The following is a 20,751-nucleotide window of genomic DNA, read 5'->3' on the forward strand; positions in this document are numbered from 1 at the left end:
GTGCACTTCTGCGGCGACATAATTGTGATTCTATTTGCGTGCACACGTTCTTACAATCAACCTTCTCGGCAACCACAGCTTGCACATTCTGCACTTTACGCACGACATGTGATGACGTATTTAGAGCGACGAGTGGCGACTGCACAACGCATAGCTCGAGGTGGTCGTACCGGTGCATGCAGTCCTAATCCATTAGCTTGCTAGTTTGGGAACTCGTTGAAGATCTTATTTTGAGCCCAAAATCGCCACTTGTTGTCCTGGGAGTTGCACCTCACCGAGCGAATCAGTGAGAGAGAAAGAGAGGGTAGCAACCCCAGGGTTAGGGAAACAAACAGAACGCTTCCCGCCAAATAAGGAGCCACGCACCAGCTCGAGGCGATGCCGCGAACATACACACGCCACCGTCCAGAGTGTGTGTGTGTGTGCGCGCGTCCGTAATCACCAAACACCCCAGTGCGGTGGCAATAGAGAATGATTCAACAGGTCGTCGTCGACATCGACGCCGTCATTTTGCAGATCACGGTCGCGGATGGTCCCGAGCAGGTTCGAGTGGCAATTTCCTTATCCAGCATCGTTCGCGTATGTTTGGTCGTGTACGCGCGCGCTGTCTGACCTTCTCTGCACGGCACGTCGTACGGCGCCAAGGTCTCGGCGTGATACGGGGCGCCAATACACGATCTTCCGGGCTCGGGGAGTTGGTGTTGCGCAGAGATCAATGGACTCCCTGCCTCACGAACCTTGTTGTTGGTGGTTGTGTTCTAATGGGCTTCTCTGCCAGAAAGCCCCCCGGAAGCTGGGTAAGCCACGATTCGGAAGTAGCGCGCCGAGTGTCGCACCGCCGAGTGTGTTTATGACATTAATTTATCTTTATTCTATCTCGCTCATCTCAAACGGTCCGATTCCGATTTGGCATACACGGAAACACCGCGGAAAGTATGCGGGAGGAATAATTAAAGAGTCGATAAAATATGTGGTAGTTTCTCGAAAAAGGAAAAATCCGACCGATCCACAATCGAACCACTTGCCGAAAAATCAAACGGCAATTTGTCGATTTTCGACGTTGCCCCCTCGAAACAAGTTCCCAACCAGCAAAGTGTGTCGCTCTTGTCGTTTGTCAATGAAAGCGAGGGAACAGAGATTCCGATAGTCCAAAAGAAAAAAAGCCAAATCCCATCCCCATCCATCGTGGTCCACGGCAATGGAGAAGCTCTAGCGCTACTAACAGTGCTTAAAAACAAATCGTTTCGCGGCAAACAAAGTGTGGGTTCGAGCCGGTTGTCTCCGCCGGTTGGAATGCATCGCAGTCGTGGGGTTGAGAAATGGCCTCAAACTTAGGCCGGGCCCTGGAGTGCCAACGGGATCCATCCACGACTAATTGGTGTTAATGTGTGCAGCGCTTCTAATTTAACCCCGAATCGGACGAACGTCCGGGAGATCCCTTCGAGTTTCTTCCAATGAGTGAGGGGAAGGGGAATCCAATGGTTGGTCGGAATGTCAAGAAGGCGGAAAATTAAACCCCACCGAGACATTCCAAACGCAACACGGCCCGGTTACGGCTGCAACCGAGCCGCTGCAGGTTCTCCAAAAACTGTTCCCCCAGCGCAGCCCTTGACAATCAATTGACGTGGAGAAGTGAGCGATAATTTAAATGCGCGCCACCGTGGGGGTGTTCAATTGTCGTTGGGTTCGTTTCCCTCGCCGAGGGACCCCCGTGCCCTCGTTGTTGCTCTTCAACTCCAAATACGGATTGCGCGAATAATGGAAATCTCCTGCAGGGTGTATGCTGGCGAAGGGCGCTGTACCGTGCGATCCGGAATGCAAGTTATCTTATTATAGCAGCACAATTACGTTTTCAACAACCCACACAACACATATGCATGTAAATCGAATATCAACTTGAAATAATCGTACTTCTATGCAATATGATTGAATCGTAAATGATGCTAAAATAATGCCTATACGTACAAAAGTGGAGGCGCTAACCGTACATTGTTCAAAATGTATATGTTTAGTCGTATATTTTCTAAGTCGGCATCATATACGACTTACGATATACATCAGCCGTACATTGTTCGTATTTCTATACGTATGCATAAAGAAAATCGTATTACATTCTTAATCGGCATCATATGCAACAAAGAATATACATTGCTCGTACATTGTCTATGCATACTGCGATTCCGATTCAAAATATACTAATATGAGATTCAATTTATTCAACTTAATACGACTTGGTGTTGTGTGGGAATGCCTTAAAATTTAAATATTCTTGCTTCCTCGCCTAATTTAGTTTTGTTTATCGTGTTTGGTGCGCATCAATGCAAAACTGAATTATTAAAAATAAGAAGGTGTTTTTTGAAGTTATGTTATTGTGCCTTTTCTTCAAAACCAGATACTGTGAAAAGAGTTAATAAGTACGGTTTGGGGCTGGGATTCTTCATATTGGTCTTTCAGCGTAAAGCCAAACCGTCCGTCATTACAAAGCCAAACACTATTTAGTGGTGACAGAATCCGGATTCGGAAGACTCAAAGATTTGATCCCTTGACGGATTCTAAAGGATTCCAATCCTTGGAATCCATTTCATTTGACGGATTCTAATCAGATTTGATTTTTTAGTTTTGGATTTGAGTCAGATTTGAACCATTAAGGACTGGATTTGAGTTGATTCAGCTCTTATGGCACTCGATTTGATTCAATTCAGCTTACACTCGGTAGCGTGGTAACGTAAATAATAAAAAATACAGGATGAATCCCTATTTTTATTACAGTATTGTATAAATTAATAATATTAGGGATACAAATACCTTTTCAGTAATGTTATGTGTTTGGTTCTTTTTAAAGTTCACAAGGCCCAGGTACTGATTTTTAATCCTTGACAAGATTAATAAATTACATGCTAATAGGCTACATTTTAGAGTGCGCATTACGCTCTGCAAAATGCTACAATAAAAATACCTTAAAAATATCCATTTCACATAAAATTCCACAATATATATTTAAAAAGGAATGACATTACGAAAAGGTCATATTTTTATTCCTCGACGTGGCAAGTATGACGTCTGCATAGCCATTCTGTCGGCACCCTCGAAGGACATCTCTTCATTAGTCGGTCCATAAATACCGTAACCCTCTTACACTTTTGGTAAAGTTCCGGCGAAGGACGGTTCATCTTGGTCAATCCTCTTAAAACGGCGTCATGGATGGAAGCAACATTTTCGGAACATAAATTACAATCCTTTATCGCACCCCGATCGGGAATGGCCCCTTTCCTTGCGTTGCAAAAATGGAATGATGGTCAGTAAATGCAATCTTTCGTTAAAGAAAACCAACAATCGAATAATAATGGAGCGGTTGTTTCAAAATTATCAGAAACAGACAAGTTTACATACAATCGCCACGGGGGAAGCAATCGACATTTAGTATTGCAACCAAATAGTGATGGATTTATCCCACCCTAGCTTTTCGCAAAACTTACCTTACAAAGTGCCACGCCCGTGTCAAGCCGGTCCATAAAGTTTTCCACGTTGATGCGCAGGTCCGGGTACATCGTGTTGAGCCATTCGGCCAGATCCTCCCGCATCGCGTACAGATACTCCTCGCTCGATTTGAACGGCCGGTACGGCCGGGACTCAAGCAGGACGGTGTTCATGTTGCTGCCGGTACGGTTCCTTCGAGGTTTGGTAGCTTTTGTTGTCAGTCCCCAACCACGTCCGTCTTGGTTCGGAGCTTAGTCGGTGTTGTCCGTGATGGATCTCCCCGGTTGACTAGTTTCCGCCGGTACGCTTGGTTGATCCACCCCCTTTTTACAGCTCGGGAACTGTTCTTATCACCACTGAAACGCGTAACGAATGTTTGTTGTCAGGAAAGCGTCACTTTCCGTCAGGCTTCCGGTAGCCTAGCAAATTCGTTTATCAATTGGATTTTCATTGAGAGAAAATCTGTAAAGAAAGAAGAGCGGAAATTATGATAAGCAAAAGTTATTTATTTAATTGAAAAAGCTTAAAAAAATACAACCAAACCCTAAGAACCCTGATTAATCAGTAGAATGAGTGGATAGAATGATCAACTGAAAGACAAAAAACTTCAATTCACGAAAGAACAAATAAGGAACCGGGCGCAAAGAATCAAAACCAAACCAACCTTGATAGTTTCCAAGGTCGACCAGGGGTTCGAAAATGAAAACTAATTAAAAGTGAAACGACCCAACACGGAAAACGAAGCGTCATAAACAAACCCAACGAGGCGCAACAAGAAATGAAGGAGACAAAACAAAAGCGAAAAACAAAAAACGAAACCAGAATCAGATTGGGGGGAAAAAAACAACCACCAGAAGTGAAAGCGAACAGGAAAATGCGGTGGAAATGTTCAATAGTAGAATAGAAGCGAAGCGGACGAACGAAAACAGGCGCAAGAATATGGTGAAAAGAAGAAAAAGAACCAAGCAAACGTAGATGAATGACTGCAACGCGATAGCGCCAGCAGGTTAATTGGAATTACGATGTGTTTAACGTGACCGACCACAACCGACCCTCCGCTCCTATCGTCCTATTCTACCGTTTGTGTCTCCTATCTCTTTAGTACCACTTCAACGAGGTGCCAATGAGTCGGGGTCTTTCCTTTGCGGGTCCGGTGTCGGTTGGCTCAAATTTCACAGGTAAGGGAATGTAATGCAACCCGGAGGATGTGGGTAAATATATCCAAAACATAATCTCGTCTACCAGAGGAGCAAATGATCCGCTCATGGCGCGTTGCCACCGAGAGGATGGTGGCGGTTACGGCGAGGGTAAAGGGGAGGTCATGTTCATGTTCGTACGGGTGTTAAAAACAACGAACCTGTGATTACCCTCGGCAAAGATGTTAAATTGTCCGCGTTAATGAGACATCCTTGTGGGCACGCTTGAAAATAAAAACAAATCGAATAACGAAAACAACCAATTTAAATCAGCACTCCCCCTGGGGGCGCGGGCGGAAACCGGGGGTGGAATGGAGATAAACAACGAAAGGGGTTCAGTGTGATGTGAAGAAAACTAAAAGGGAGAATAATTTGTAGCAAACCCTTTTTCTCCCCGTGTTTTGTTGGGCACACGGAGAGGTGTTTGGTTTCGATTTCGAATTTCAAGTTCACGCATCCTTTTCCTCCTCCTCCTTCGTCGTTCCCTGCAGGTATTTTGATATCGTTTCCCCTTGAGTGGTGCACGGTTTCTTCCTCTTTCCCGAGCGAGAGACCGCGGGTTCCGGTAATAAGATAATCGCTGACGGTAATGGGTGATTAGTGTAAACAAATGGTTAGATAAGTAAGCGGTAACCCTTCGGCTATCCGAGGGGCAACCGTTTATGATAGGATCCGGTCACAGCTTAATTCGATTGTTAAAGGAGTGAGAAATACGTAGAGGATGTCGAGCATTGAATGTATTATACATATGATTTGTTGACGTTAACTCATAAGTCCTTTGCACTAGGCAGAATATTTACTAAAATGTATCCTTTGGAAAGCCTACTCTTCGCTTAGTTTTGGAAAACTGTTCGTTTATTAATTTGTAAACGAAATTTTAACAAAACATGATTGTACTAAACACCTGTACAAAAACAACTTGGCAGTCAAGGTGCTAAACCTTCGGGTTTATAAAAGCAAGCAAAAGATAAAACATTCCAAGGGATGTAGTTTTGTAACAACTATAGCCTATTAATATATTATGGACTATTCCATTCTTTTTGCATCGGTATAATGCAACCATTTTGATGGTAGAAATTTTAACATTTTGTTGAATTGTTTGAGTGAAAATAAACTGCATTTATAAATTCAACAACTTTAAAAATGTGTAAGCCTAATTAAGAGATACATAAACACTTTACAAACATGTAAGAGGTTATAAAATTATTATTATTATTCGTTTGCTCCTACGAATTGAAATTTTACTGCCGATAGTCCATAAAAAACCGAAACATTGCAGTAAAATCACCATTTTCTCACCGCAATTCCCCAAGACGGCTGCTATAAAGCTGCTTTTGTGTGTGTGTGTGTGTGTATACCAATCCCAGCGGTCTCACTCTTGACACCATTCCCATGTGGAATATTTATTAGTTTTGCAGCTCGTCGTCCCCGGGAAGTATTCCACCGTCTTACTCGCCTGTAAGGCGATTGGAGATGGGCGGAAAAAAAAGTATAAGACGTCGGCAAAATGATTCCCCAAATCTTCTCTCGAAGAAACAAAACGTTTTGGCAAACAATCGTGCACTTTTTTTTCACTCTTTGGCTCTTTTTCCTCTTTGACTTCTTTTGGCGAAATGGTAAAAAATAAGACCGTTTGGAATTTGAAAGACCTCATCAACCCACCCCCCATCCTCCTTTGGGGATTTGAACCACCGTGGCGAACCCCCGAAGCAATTCGCAAGATAATGCACACCATTACCGGGCAGTCCGACGATGATTGATGCCCAGAAATCTCCTGGAGGGTCGGTATCGCTCCCCTCCCCGCAACCCCTTTGCTACCCCATTTTCCATCGGAGGCACGTTTTCTGTCGTTTACGACTACCGAATGGAATTGTTTCGCTGCCATGGCTTCTCGTGCCGTGGAATGATTCTTATTACATCGCCGTTCCAATGACGAAACACGTTACAGGCCTCCTGATCTCTTCCATCCTTCGGCCAATTCTTTCAGGAGTTTGATTTTTCGGTTTGAAAATCGAGCATAATTGAAATGCCAAGTCAGTGACGTGTTTGTCGCGGATTGCAAAGCGACAGACAGGCACGCACGCACCTACACTCACACACACACACACATCTTAAATTGCACCGAAAAGTGACCGCATTTTGCGTTCGATTCAGTTACGCGCAGCTCGGCTCCCGGGAGCCGGGAAGGACCGAGATGGCGAGCAGGGGGAGGACTTTTTCGCCACCAGCATTCCAATGCTCCACGCACCAGTCCTCCACCCTACCACTGCCTCCCCTTATGCTACTGGTCTCTGGCAAAAATCTAGCATGGTTAATGAGAGACGATAGAAATGGGGTCGCGCACGGCCAAACTCTGGGCAAACTCCGGCGGAGTGAAGGATCGGAACGAGAGAAAAAAAACCGCCTCCCACTCCCGGCCCAGGTGGCGCACTTTTCGCGCGTCATGTTTTGACGGGTTTTTCGCGGACCAGCAGCAGAGGTTGCGAATGCCCTCCACCGGTGACTAATCGGTTTCGGCGTGAGCGGGTTTGTTGATATGGCCAGTGTCATAAAACATCGGACGCGTGCGCGCAGGGGCGGCCTCTCTTCCGACGGAGATTTTTTTTTTCCAAAGGTGTTTTAGTCGTACTGTTAATCTTTGCTTCCATCAACAACTCGTTAAAGTTATTATCAGAAGGACCTTTGTGAAGAGATACATAATTTTCGTATTATCTAATATCAACGGAATATCGATCTAAGCAAAAAAAAAAGAATTTAATTAAACGCTATGACGAGTGAAGTAGACTACATTGCAACTCACAAATTGATTTTTAATTTAATTTTAACACGTTCCGTACCACGTCACCCAAGAGTGGGTGACAGCAGCAACTAGTTCTAAAAAGTTTGTGACCCGTAAATAAATGAAAATGTAACATGAAAATTGCATCGGAGCTTCATGCGGCCCAGGAGCTTTCTTCTTCTTCTTGGCGTAACGACCTCTTGGTCATGCCTGCCCGTTAAGGGCTTACGAGACTTCTTTCCCTGTTGTACGTGGATAGTCAGTCCTCTCGTACAGGGGAGGATCCGGTCTCGGTTGGGATTCGGGGCCTCATTTACTCTTTTACCCAAATTTTAATTAAAAAGATTGTACTAAAAATTGTGCCAAAAACGCTCGGTACGCAACGTGTTAAACCAATTTAATTGGCTAGAACAAAGATTCAGAGGAAAATTTCGACAATTTTGATAAATGTTTTGAGTAATATTCATGAGTAGGAAATTGCATTAAAAACGTAAGAGATTATAAACAAACCAGAAACTTGCCGAAAAAATTGATTAGGCAAATTCATAGGTTCATTTAGGACCAAGAAGCACTTTAGTTTAGCTCATTTTTAAGGTATTTGATGACTAGTGATGTGCGCACTGAGTGAGATAGGATTTCGTTTTTGTAGCTCTTTATTTAAATCACAACACGGCTTCGAATCCCAAAAGAGTGAATGAATAAGTAAAAGTGCTGCCTACTAGTCGTCCCAGTGATTTGAATCCGTACAAGGAATCCCAAGTATAGATTCGAATACCTCCTCCTTGAGACTCGCGTCACTGTGGCAACCAGCATCTGTTTTACTTACTCATTCACTCTTTTGATATTATATACACTCTTTTTATATATCCCTGTTACCAACACATTTTTCGCGTTTTATCTTACAAAATAGGGATTGAAAGATTCGAATCTCCAAAAAGAATTGTTGTTCTTATCACTAGTTTCTACTTTAAAATTGCATTGTGAAACATAGTGAAAGTTAGGAAACAGTTGACAGGTGCCACGGAACATGTTATGAGACCAAACATTTAACATACGTGAGTAAAAAGACTTTCGTACAAAAGAAGACTTAACTTTACACGACTATTACTGATATGAACAATGACACATTAAAAAACCACCCGTCTTTAACGTAGTTTTCGTATAGTTCATTCAAAGTTGTGTACAACTGAAATATCTAAATGATGTTCCACAGTGTTGCTATGTTTGATCATTTTCTTCTAATATTCTCCAAACAAAAAGTCTAATAAAGCAAATAGATATTTAATATCTTGGATACGGTGAATAAAAATGATTTTTATACATGCACGAAACATGAGCACCATTTGAGTATGCTAGTTTACCGGCACTGTTTGGTCGATACCGAAAGGCGGTCACTGCATTTGATTGCATTTTATATCGCCGGTTGTATCACCTTTCCTTCGCATGTGGAATCATTACATCACATTCAACTACGGAGAGAGCGCTTATTATACCGCAATACGGCTTTCGCGATTCCCAATGTTTCGCTTGGCAATAAAACGGTTCTAACGAGACAAAACAAACGCGTCCCGTAAAACCGCGCAATTGGCTGCGGGAAAGCACGGGAAGGAGGTCCCACCCGCCACCCAGACGGGGGGCAGGGAATTTGTCGTGAGATACATCGTTCCCATCCGACAAGCACCCATTGTTCCCATCCCCATCGGAGGGATTGGGTGTAAAATTTTGCCAAAATGTTGCCACAAAGCCCACCAGTGTAGCTAATCACGGGAGCCTAAATACCCGTCGCCTTTTATGATTATGTAGGTTGGGAGTAGCCTAGTTTGGTTCGGTTTTTCTTTTCTGCCCATCTTGAGCCGTGTAACACACACCGAGCCGTGTGTCATAAACGCGATAATGAGACGCAATCCATAAGCCAACCGCGTGAGCCACAGCATTCGTCTTGACCCGGGGACGTGGCGGGGAAATGTGGCCCGCGTGAAAACTGTGGCGCCACCGTGCACCGGCAAACGCAACAACACCTCACCCCGATGATCCCCCAATGAGTGTCCCACCCCCGCCGGGAGATGCAGTCGATGGAAAGCGCGACGGTGGAAGGATGGTTATTCAACAACGCTTGCGGGGCGGGAAAAATGGTGGGAAAAACCAGATGATTAGATTACGATCGGGGGGGGACCGGGCGGTTGGTTCAAAGCATTACGGGGTCGTTCCCTTTTTTTAAATGCTTTGCTCGCTGCCGTCTGCCATAATTTTTATTCATTATGTTTTTAGTATCGAAAAGCGATTGCTTAACAAGGCAGACAAATTGTGGCGAAGGAAAATCAAATGAAGCGATCTGCGGCAAAGTGGTACCATTTTGTTTTTTTGTGGGTAGAAAAAAAACATTTGGACATTTTAGTACACGAACAATGGAATTCCACAAGAAAAAGGGGTAATTACATTGCTGCGTTAAATTATGAGAAGGATGTTTTCCCGCCACGGTTTGGTTGTTGTTATTTAAAAAACCACCCGTATCAGTAAGAAATTACTTCATCAACCTGCTTTTTTGTCAACCTTTTACCAACACCAAAGCCTCTTTTGTTTCACTGGACAATCCTCGGAAATCTTTATTACCCCAAGGACGCACCCGTTGGTTTCCTCGTTGCGTTTCATGTTGTTTTATTCACCTAATCCTTATCATTTCGCTGCTCTAATAGCCAGCATAAATTGCGTCAAAGCCACCGAACCGTATCGCCGGATCGAAATGGCGTCAAAATGGGCACCTTATAGATCAAAACTGATGCCAGCTTAGGAGCGGGGAAGGAAAGAAATAAAAAGGATTTAACAAAACCATCTTCTTCTGCGCGTGTGAAGCAACCGTTTCACGGTCAACGCGTTTTTAACTTTGCCTTTCCTTTCAAAGTGCCTGCGGTGTGTGGTCATCGCATATTACCGTGACCGAACGATGCAACTTTATGTAATCACGCCGTGGAGAAGATCGGAGACCAAAACCGAACCAAGTGGAAATGTCCTAACCTCGAAAAATGGAGCCTACCCAACCGATCGGAACGGTCGCCGCCGGTGGTGACTTTATTAAACCTAACGCAATGCTTCCTGTTTTGTATATAATTAACGGTGAGTGATTTACGATGTCGGTGCGTCGAAAAAACGTTGTCTGAGCCGTTTGATGTTTTGAGACAATTTGGGCAATACTTCTTCGCCACCGAGGCGTGCAACCAAAAGGACATACCGTACCGGTGCCGACGGAAAGCTGTCACAACAACCGTCTTCGTCACGAGATAACACGATTGGCTTCCGCTTCGTATAAACGTCCTCCTGTCGGGTTTTGCGGTGCATCGGAGAAAAATCGTCCAAACCCGGCATCAACAGAAAGGCGTTGTTGTTTCTCCGTCCCGACCGTGGGTTGCAGTTCCGTGGGTTTCGAATGCATCTCGCTCCATCTCGGTTCGAGGGACGACTGGCCCGCGCCGAGTGGGCCGGGAGGAGGAGGAGAATGAAGATGCGAAATACCGGGCCGGAGCACGCGGAAACGCGATTAAAGCATTCCATCGCCAAGGTCAGCATCGCGACGAGCAAAAGTGAAGCGAAGTGAATGAGTCAGTGCAGCTGAGGTGGAAGCTCTCCAAGCTCGATGGGAGGAAAATGGAAAGCAAGGGGGCTTGGGGGCCGGCGCGAAAGGAAAAACAATCCAACCGGCGAGGGAAGTGACTTGAGAAAAAAAAACGAACCAACACCTCGATAGTGCACAATCACATTTGCGGCATAGTTTACTTTGTGCGGATCTTTTGATTATTCCTTTTTTTCCCCTGCCGTTTTCTTTCATTTTGCAACGAGTGCAACATTGCAGCCAACGCATTGCAACGGAGCGAATGGTGTTGCTCATCGATCCTCTCACCGTCCCCACCTGCCCTTTCCTCGCCAACGGCAGACGTACGGTTGTAATCGGGGACTTGCTGGTGGCGAATGCAGGAAGCTGGGACCACGTTTTCCATAACAAGGCATCGGATGCCTTCCGTCCCTTTTCGGGACGGTTTGCTTCTATTCTTTTCGCATAAGGCAGGGGCCGGCAACCATTTATTCTTGCTCTTTATTTTTAGAGTGAAAGATGTAGAGTATTGATTTTTTTTAGATTTAAATCAGACTGAACAATTACTGATCGCCACAGAGATTTGAATTCTTAAGATAGATTCCAATCCCAAAAGAGTGAATCAGGGAGTTGAAGAAAAAGTCCAAAGTGAAATTTGAATCCCAAGATAGGATAAGGGCTTGGTCGCCCTCTTTTACTCACACATTAACTCTTTTGATATTCAATGTCCGTGGGATTTTAAACTGATAAATTCAATAGTAAGATTCTCCTCACTCACTCATTCTTACTCTGTACGCCCATCACTAATGTAAAGGGATTGAAAAATTAGCGAAATCACAAATGCTCTACATCGCTGCAGACCTGATTTGTTTCCTTTTTTTTTTAATTAGAATAGAAACAAGTTGTTTAAATTTTACTAACGTAAAGATTAATAATATAAAATGGATATGAATATGGAAAAGATTCATTCTTTAAAAAAAACCAACAGAAATATAATGAGATATCGAACTAAAGTTGCTTTAGCAGGCCATCGATTTCCGAACCCTGATCTAAACTGTACCAGACAAAAACATTTTCGTGATTCAATGCCTCGCAGTAATGACAATATATTTGTTGTTTAAAAAAATCAGCTTAAGTGTGAGGTTTTATATGAACCACTTAAAGCTTGAAACTATTAGCAAAACTAAACCCCTGACCTTATCGAGGTTCTATTTATAAATGAAGTTTTATTTTTTCCGTTCAAAGGATGGGTCAATGAACGTACCTACTAAATTGGATCGTTGTCTCAAGTGGCCACTTAAACGCACGAGTTGTGCCAATAAAGATATGCGCGTCCTCATGCAGCTTTGGAGAGTTTTAAAACCTATAAAATATTGTACTCTTTTCCAAGGTCTTGTGGTGGTGATCAACAACTAACTATCTGAGAAGACATTGTGATTTCTCCTGGAACAAATGGCACGAATTACTGTAAGTACTAAACAACCGTATGAACTCCAGCTGAAAACTAAAAAACCCTAGCTCGATAATTGAAACTCTGTACATTGCTTTTTAGTTCATGACGAACTGGAACCCGGGAATGGAATGTTGCACTGGATAAGAATACAAATTCCTCCGGGTTCAATTCACACTTTTCCGTGTGACTACCGGCAACTACCGATACATCAGCTCGTGAGTGCGTTTCTGTCACTGCTTAAAAGAGTTATGATAATTCCTGAGTGGTACCAGCCAGTCCCAGTTTTTTTCCTCCAAATCAGACCAACCTCTCCGTTCCAGCCGTATGCTAATGGGGGGAGAGTGCAAACTCCCGACTCCAGTCCCGGAACGGTCAGACAGGCGTCGTCTGCGAGAATCCGGCGGCGCGTCGCATTCGCAATTCAGAACGTGCACGACACACGAATGGTGGCCTAGTTTTATCGTCTCCCGCACCGGAATATGCTAAGTTCGGCGGGCACTCACTCCGCGGGTAGTGCACGTCGTCTCCGGTGCAATTGCAGTCGAGTCTAATCAGCCGCTGCAGCCGTGAGCCGGGAGGAATTATCATAAATCGCACATTATTCACCCGCCGGTCCGGACAGGGCCCGGGAAAGATGTTTACTGTGTCCCCACTTTTGCTTGGTGGAGCACTCCACACGCTCCAGTCCACATCAGAATTGTCGCATGCCAGTGTGGGGACGCTTGGAAACCGAAGAGGGGCGAAGGAGTGCCCAGCATTATCAGTGGCGGTCGCAGTTCCGTACGACAAAGAGCTATACTGGGTGTGCCTCCCTTATGTCTTGGGAGTTATTTGATTCGTTTCGACATCAACCTAAGGGACCGACGTGGGTCTGAGGTTGGGCGAAGTGATAACAGAACCCTACCCGGTGTGATGACCATAAAACCCCATCACTTGGGTTAGTTAAAGGGCTACGGTAGGGGTTCCTCGTGAGAACGAAAGTCCTATGGGGGTGGTCGTACAGCCCTTTGTCGGGTTAAGTTAGCAGCTGCCAGCCGTACAGTGCCACCCCCCCCCCCCCCCCCCCCCCCCCCCCCCAATCCACCCATTCTCATTCAGTCGGCCATATTGATTTTATTTCTTCTTCCTGTCTAGACGGGGAGAGCGTGCTTTCGTCGTTGTGGTCGGATTCGTGCCGCGAGGAACTTCCTCCGTGATCGATGGCAATCGTAAAAGCTATGCGCACCAATACCACGCGCCATGGGCAGTTCCACGAGTTGGCGTGCTTTCGCATTTTATCTCCAAACAAATGCCAGGAGCGTGCTGTATATACATACTTCTCTCTATATATTTCTCTCTGTATGGGTTGGTCGTTGAGTGATATTATTGGGTAAAATAGCATGACTCTTGCGGGAGTCAAACGGTCTGCAGCATATTTTTTACGAAAAACTAGCTATCGTTTCCGTCAGTAAAAAATCACACCGAAAACTTAAAAAACACAAAAATGGAGGGCAATTCATTGGAGACATCAAAAGGTTTAATAAAGCCATGTAGATTAGACTTAGAGATAGACAATCTTATGCATCGAGGATCTTGAGCCAATTGGTGCCAAGCCAACAAATTGAAAGTTGATAAAAGAAAATATAATAAATAAGGAAATACCAAAATATAGTAGTTCAACATGAACTTTGAGCAAGATGATAGGTACTTTAAAGATATTTTACCAGAAAATACCAATCGTTTTTGTTTTCGATATTCATGAATCTTTTAATGAGAGCTGCAGTAATGCCAAAAATCATCATGATTCGTGAAAGATTCATTCATGTTCCATGTATAAAAAATTACTAGTTGACTTACTGCTAAAAAGCTGAATTTGAAACAGTCACAAGCATGAAAACGTCTAACGATAATGTCTATTTGAAAGATTGAATGGCACATCTGGTAGAAAAATCAATTCATATAAGTGAGCTCAATATCGAGATCTTATCGCCAACAATAAATGCATGGTATTGGAACCAAGATAAGTGTTCCAGAAAATCATTATTTCTCATTGATAACACCTTCATCTCGCCCTTCGCACCCGTTGCCCGAAGCTGCCATGATAAAAACAAACTCTGAAACCCTGGACTGATGATAATAGGTTTCTCCACGTGTGCAAGCGAGCCCACAGTGGACGCCCTCTAGGAAAAAGCGTTTGAAATCGGAACGTAATTTGTAGTTTGCGTTCTCCACTGTAGGTCGCGGGAGGTTGGAAAACAGCGTTCTTATCAGCGCCCGAGGTGGCCAGTAACGCACGGAACAACCCCGTCATAAATAACGTTCGACAGCCATTCGACGCGGCCTTGGCTGGTAGTTGTGGTGCGTGCGTTGAAGCGATAGTTGCGCAAACAAAGTCGATTTTTCTTGGACCAACAACGGGCGAACCGTTGACAAGCAGATAACGAGCAGGCAGCAGCGAGGGTGGACGGCAGGGGTTGAGCAAGAAATCAATGAAACGGTTCAGATTAAAACACGCATTAGAAGTGCCCCCGTGGGTCGTAGCAAGAAATCCAATTACTGGTTCAGTTGGATTGTCAACAGATGAATGCAAAAAAACATTAAACAAAACTCCGAGTGCAAAAAAACCGAAGCAGATAAGAATGAATGTCATAACCGGGGGTGAAAATTGAAATGATAGTCAGGGAGGCAGAAAAAGATCAACGAAAGACTCGGGCGAAAGGCGGATGGGGGGATTGGGGAAAATATGCAGATTTAAACATCCGACCCACACAAACATACAACATACATACCGAATGATTTCCGTTCTCTCGCAGTCTCGTGCTTGCGCTTCCTGCCAGCAATGCTGTTTTGTCTCGCCCTTTGAGATGTGCTGCTTCTGGTTGGCGTTCTGTTTTTTTTTGGTTTTTACTTTGTTGTTGTCGTTGACTTCTCTACAGTGCGACTGTAACTTCCGGTTCCGTCGCTGCTGGTGCGTTTACACTGTCTGTCGCGGTGCGTCGTTCGGCCACTGGTGGATTGTTGGGCGTAAAGGATATCATGCTGATTCGTTGCACAGTGCCACAATGCCCCCGGTGCCGCTTTCCTCCAAAAGGTGTCGCACGAACATACACACAATCACACACACTCCGACACCTTCGGTACGTTGGGTTAGTGCCCTTTAATTTTCCCTTTTCACACAATATATGTACTTGCACTACTTGTCCACCGTTTACTTTTTAAACACTTGCTCTGACGGGGTTTGTTCTGGTAACACTATAGGCGGAAAGGTTTGTTAAACTAAAGAAAAAACACTAACAAAAGGGGAAATGTTTCAGGAATATAGTTGCTGAGAAGAAATAATGAGATGTGTGGTATGGTTAGAAAGATCGAGAATATCAGCCAATCGTATGATATTGCAGCGTTTTGAGCTTGGTAAAACATTTAAAAACATGAAGGACTAACCTAACATAATCTTTTACTATACTCTTGGCAATTCAATCTGTACAAGAAAAAAACCTGAACACCGGACATTTGAAACATAATATAAATATATCCATCCACGACACGAAATCGAAAAATATTTACCAAAAAGTAATTCAACAACAGACCCGCAGAATGAAGAATTTAGGGGAGTATGATGTCTCCGACTTTTATCACCCATTATGGGGTTTTATCACCGAAGAAAACCCCTCACATCCTCCACCGGAGCACGATTCCGAATCAAATGATATTGGTGGACCAAGAAAGTCCGAAAGAAACGAAATAAGGATCGAAACCGGCCGAAAGGGGGTGGACGGGAGATAGCGACCACATCATCAATTGACAGATGTAAAGAGAAAACAATAACAATAACAACAATATCAACAGCATCAGCAGCACCAGCAATGGCAACAACAAATGACACTATCTTGCGACACCCTCTCCGGTCGTGTCGGCGTCCCGACCCCCCAATACCCCCTTCGGTTCGGCCTCTTTCACTCTCGCTCGTTTTCCTTCCTTCATGCGCTTCATCGTTTGAATTCGTCCAGTTCGATATGATATCGCCGTCGTGTGTGGTGCTGCACCGTCTCCTTTGCCACAGCCAGCACACAGCATCGTGACCTACGGCGATATGCGCCCTATGCTTGCAGTAACAAGGGAGGGAAAGGAAAAAGAAAGAAACACACAACACGAGACAACATGGCTCCACGACGGTGGTGGTAAGGAAAATGTTGTGAACACTAAAAAAACGTGAAGAAAACCGTCCCGAAACCGGGGTACCTATGGGAAATGTGAGAAAACACAAAATTTCCATTCCTCGATCGAGTCATGGAAGTCATTTGCATCGTGTGATACAGGCCAAGCTCGCCGGCCCCGAGGGCATCGGAAGTGTCAGTGGAAATTTTCACACTAAAAGGCCGAGTCTGTTCGGAGGGAGGCTGCTTGGATGCAACCGTTGCCAAGGAGAATGATGTTGAGGTAAAAGCAGCAGTCGCTAACAAGGATCGATTTTCTTCCGCTGTCTGCCGAGTAAAGGTAGAACTCGAATTGGTTGTGGAACTGCACATCGATGGAACAACACACCCAAATCCAACTGGAACTGTCCATCGGTTCGTTGGTGGTCAGCGGAAGGGAACGACAGCTTGACGGCGAGTAAAAGAGAACAATGCCGAGTTGCTGCTTCAACACATGAAGGATTGTTTGTTGGCCTAAGGGCTTTTGCTGCAGTATGCCATGGGGGGTTCTTTCTCTCCTTCTCCGATTAACTAAAACCAACAATCCAAGGCCTACTAGCCTTGGGCAATCGAGGGGGCCGCCGCAGCAGCAGCAGCAGCAGCAGCTGCCCAAACAAACAATCGGGCTCTATTGCAGAGTTGCGCCCAACTTCCAAAGTGCGACACGACGGCTCGCTCTAATGCTCGCCCGGGTATGCCTTTAGTTAGCATACTTTGACGAGATTGCTGTGCCGTTTCGTAAACAAGCCTACATGCGTTCGTGGAGGTCATTGCCGGGTGAAGCTTTAATAATGCGGCCTTTGTATTAGAGTAAGTTTGCATTCCTGTTTGCACGGTCTCTTCGGTCATCCCAGACAGGAGTGTCCTTTTCCCAAGTACCGAGGGAAAACATCTTGACCGCACACCAGGAAAACAAGGACCTGTCATTCCAATGCGAACTGTCACCACCGTGGGGGATGCCTTTGGCAGTTTAGGCGTACGAACAAACAATCTAGAAAAAGAACGGACGAAAAGAGTTGCCAAGAACTCGCCGCTTGGAGACACAATGAAACACAGCACACAGTCCGCTATCATCACTGCACTTTGCCTCCTCGCAGGCGCCCTTTTCCAGCCATCATAGTCAGGGCAAAACTACACAAGTTTGGTGCGAGACGACGAACAGAACTAATCAGGTCCGCGCAATCGCAGCCCTTCTGTTGTTTCCGTTTTTTTGTTGTTTGCTCCTAACTAACACATGTGTTTGTGTGAGTTCCGTTTGATGCAAGAAGCAGCTGCTGGTACCACACGGAGGACGCAAGCACGAACGAACGCACGCACGCACAAACCGGGCGCGATGTCAGATTGCAAGATTGATCACACATTTGAAACCGTGCTTACCGTCGGGCGTGTTGAGCACGAAAACGTACGTCCGCACAGTCACGAGTCAAATACCGAACTGAACTCGAACGAAATGAAAAGTGTACGTTTTAACCCCGTGCAATCGACACGCTCAATGCAGCTGTTCGCCACCGGAGAGATAGAGAGAGAACGGTCGGCTCGCTCTCTCGCAACATGAGGCATGGGCTGCGCACACTGACTCAGTAGCAGGCAGCATCCCGAAGCGTTGCTAAAGCCGAAGGTACTAGATTTATACGTTACGTGCTTTCTCTTATTTTTCCGGTATATAACATTAGTCTCTTACAAAATACTCTCTGTGTGTTTTTGTTGAACGCCAACCGAAAGTCATTCTTTACGGCGAAACACAAATCGCAAGACTCGTAATCAGAATACTGTTTTTAAAACCCATTTTACATCATCAGACCTCCACTGGTTGGCGAACCTTAAGATTATGTTGTTCAACTTGTTTGTTCCTCGCTGTGAGTTTTTGCTTCTCAGCTTTTTTTTCTGCATTTACATGTATGAAAACTAGGTGACATACGTTTTATAACATTGTAGCTCAAGAAGATGGGATAAAAACCTGCTTAAAAATGTGAAATTACCGTAGTTTAAGAATTGAAACTAAACCCCAAAATGGAAAAGCGTGAATTGAACAGAGCAAAAGCTGCGACGGTAGAGTGATGTAGACAATCGTGACTTAAAAAACATCGTTGTTCTTCCAGCATCCAACTCAGTGTGCGCAACCCATAATGCATAGCTGCATCATATCGGGAGAGAAAGAGAAATAAGGTATGAGAGAGAGCAAAAAGTACAACTCTCACCGCGAGTGCATTGCAGTTCTTCTCCGCTCGTCCGTCGATGGAATCCTCGACAACCCCACCGTCGATGGAATCCTGTGCACATAATACCGGATCGCGGAAGGATATACGGGCCAACCGTACAGCGTATGGACCGTGTGTAGGTTATGCTACCGGGTGCTGTAGTGTGCGCTGTGTAAAGATGACATTGAAATTGCTGCGAGCGATGACTCAAGCGTGCACGTCTTGCGACAACAGGATTGAACAAAAATAGTGAAAAAGAAAGGAAAACTGCATCAGCATTCCCCGGTGCCGGTGAAGCTTACACTCGACCGAGAGGATGCGCGTTATCTTGTTTTATTGTTATTGGACCTTGTTGGAGAGGTAAAATTGTTGTTTCCTTCAGGCGAACGGCCAATTGGTCGCTAAATTATTTGCCGATAAATAAGTTTTATCTGATAAATTGTAATTAACTGCAGAAGGGAATAAAAACCGATTGTAAAGTATTGTTCGCTTCAAACTATAAAATCAAACATCAACATTCATAAGAACTGAAACTGAAAGATGAACACAAAAACCAATGAAATTTCCTGGAACATCAAAAATAAATATCGTTAATCCTCCAAGCCATTTGTTTTGCTTGTGATGTAAGGGCGATGACCGGCATTCGCAAAAAGAAAACCCAATAATAGTGATGGTATTTGTAAACAAACTTTACACTTCCGGTAGACCTCGTCCGCTCGATCTTTGTTATAAAACAGCCTTGAACATCCAAGGCCCTGTATGGAAAACCTTTTCATACAACAACCACCAAGAAGCCACCTTAGAATTCGTTTCACCAGTACTAAGCATGGCCGTTGTTGAAAATTGTAGTATTGTTTAAGCGTTTATCTATTTTTCCTCCGCAACACACGCATACAGAAAAATGGGAATGGTCCATAAAGAAACTACCGCAACCGTTTGACGCTTCTAAGCCACTCCACAGCGTGCAGAAAAAGGAAGAGGAAAAGCGCATCGCGGTTTTCCACGGTACCAACGACCATGGACCATGCAAACATTCCACCATGACGGCATGGCACGTTCTTGGCGCACGCACACGCCCGACATACGTACACACTTTGGCGTTAGTGTTGCGGCCGACCCATATCCACATAAGTTTTCCACAGCACCAATACCACCGGCACCACCGGTTGTGGGGACAATTTTATGATTCACGGCCAACTCCCGGCCAACGGTCCCGGGTGACTAGCGAGTCTGGTGTTGTTGTGAGCTCGAGTCAAAACATTAAATGCCCATTCCTCCCATCCGTAGATTTTCCTCTCTCCAAGCATATTCAATGGAACGCGAATTCCCTATTCGCGGAAAGCATGTAAAGAACCAAAGCAGCCGATGGATGACGAATGATTGCGGGGTTTACTTTGCTTTCTTAACGGCGATGCACTTCCAAACTACTTCGCGGTAAAGTTTTCTTATCAGTTCCGCCCCGAGTGTCACTTCCGCAGGGCCAAGCGGTCGCGAAGTGTGTAATTTATTACCGACGCGGTGTGAATCGCCGGCAATGGCTGGGTTTTATTTATATCTTTTTTTTTAGCGCGGACTTAAGCGCAGTGTCGCGTGTTCTTTGTGGCTTCCCGAATCATGTTTATTGGCTACGGTGGGAGCGATGTTTTATTTTTATTTCCGCCATAACTTTTCCGACACGGGATACTTTCCAGCTAAATCAATACTCCAGTCAATACCTTCGCTTAGAGACAATTTGTAAAACAAATTAATTCAATTTATTTTGATTTATCAATATGCCTTCTCACTTTCTTGAATAGGCATCCCTTTTATTCCGATGGTTTTCGGCACGAAATAAAATTATCCATCGCATGCTTAAAAATCCAAGAAAAGCAAAACACTTACACCAGAAGATGA

At 44.6% G+C, this 20,751-nt stretch overlaps 1 protein-coding gene across 1 annotated transcript in view; it reads right to left on the reverse strand.

Moving 5' to 3' along the window:
• Positions 1-18,078, reverse strand: part of LOC131272133 (GAS2-like protein pickled eggs) — a 37,349-nt gene extending 19,271 nt beyond the window's left edge. The window contains exons 1-3 of the mRNA XM_058273774.1: positions 18,038-18,078; positions 15,257-15,792; positions 3,477-3,939 (exon numbers count right to left, since the gene is read on the reverse strand). Of these exons, the coding sequence (XP_058129757.1) occupies positions 3,477-3,650 (174 nt within the window). The 5' untranslated portion in view covers positions 3,651-3,939; positions 15,257-15,792; positions 18,038-18,078. The remainder of the gene's footprint in view (positions 1-3,476; positions 3,940-15,256; positions 15,793-18,037) is intronic.
• Between the last annotated feature and the right edge of the window lie 2,673 nt (positions 18,079-20,751).

Source organism: Anopheles coustani, chromosome 3, assembly GCF_943734705.1.
Source record: "Anopheles coustani chromosome 3, idAnoCousDA_361_x.2, whole genome shotgun sequence".
In the NCBI taxonomy this organism is placed as follows: Eukaryota; Metazoa; Arthropoda; class Insecta; order Diptera; family Culicidae; genus Anopheles; species Anopheles coustani.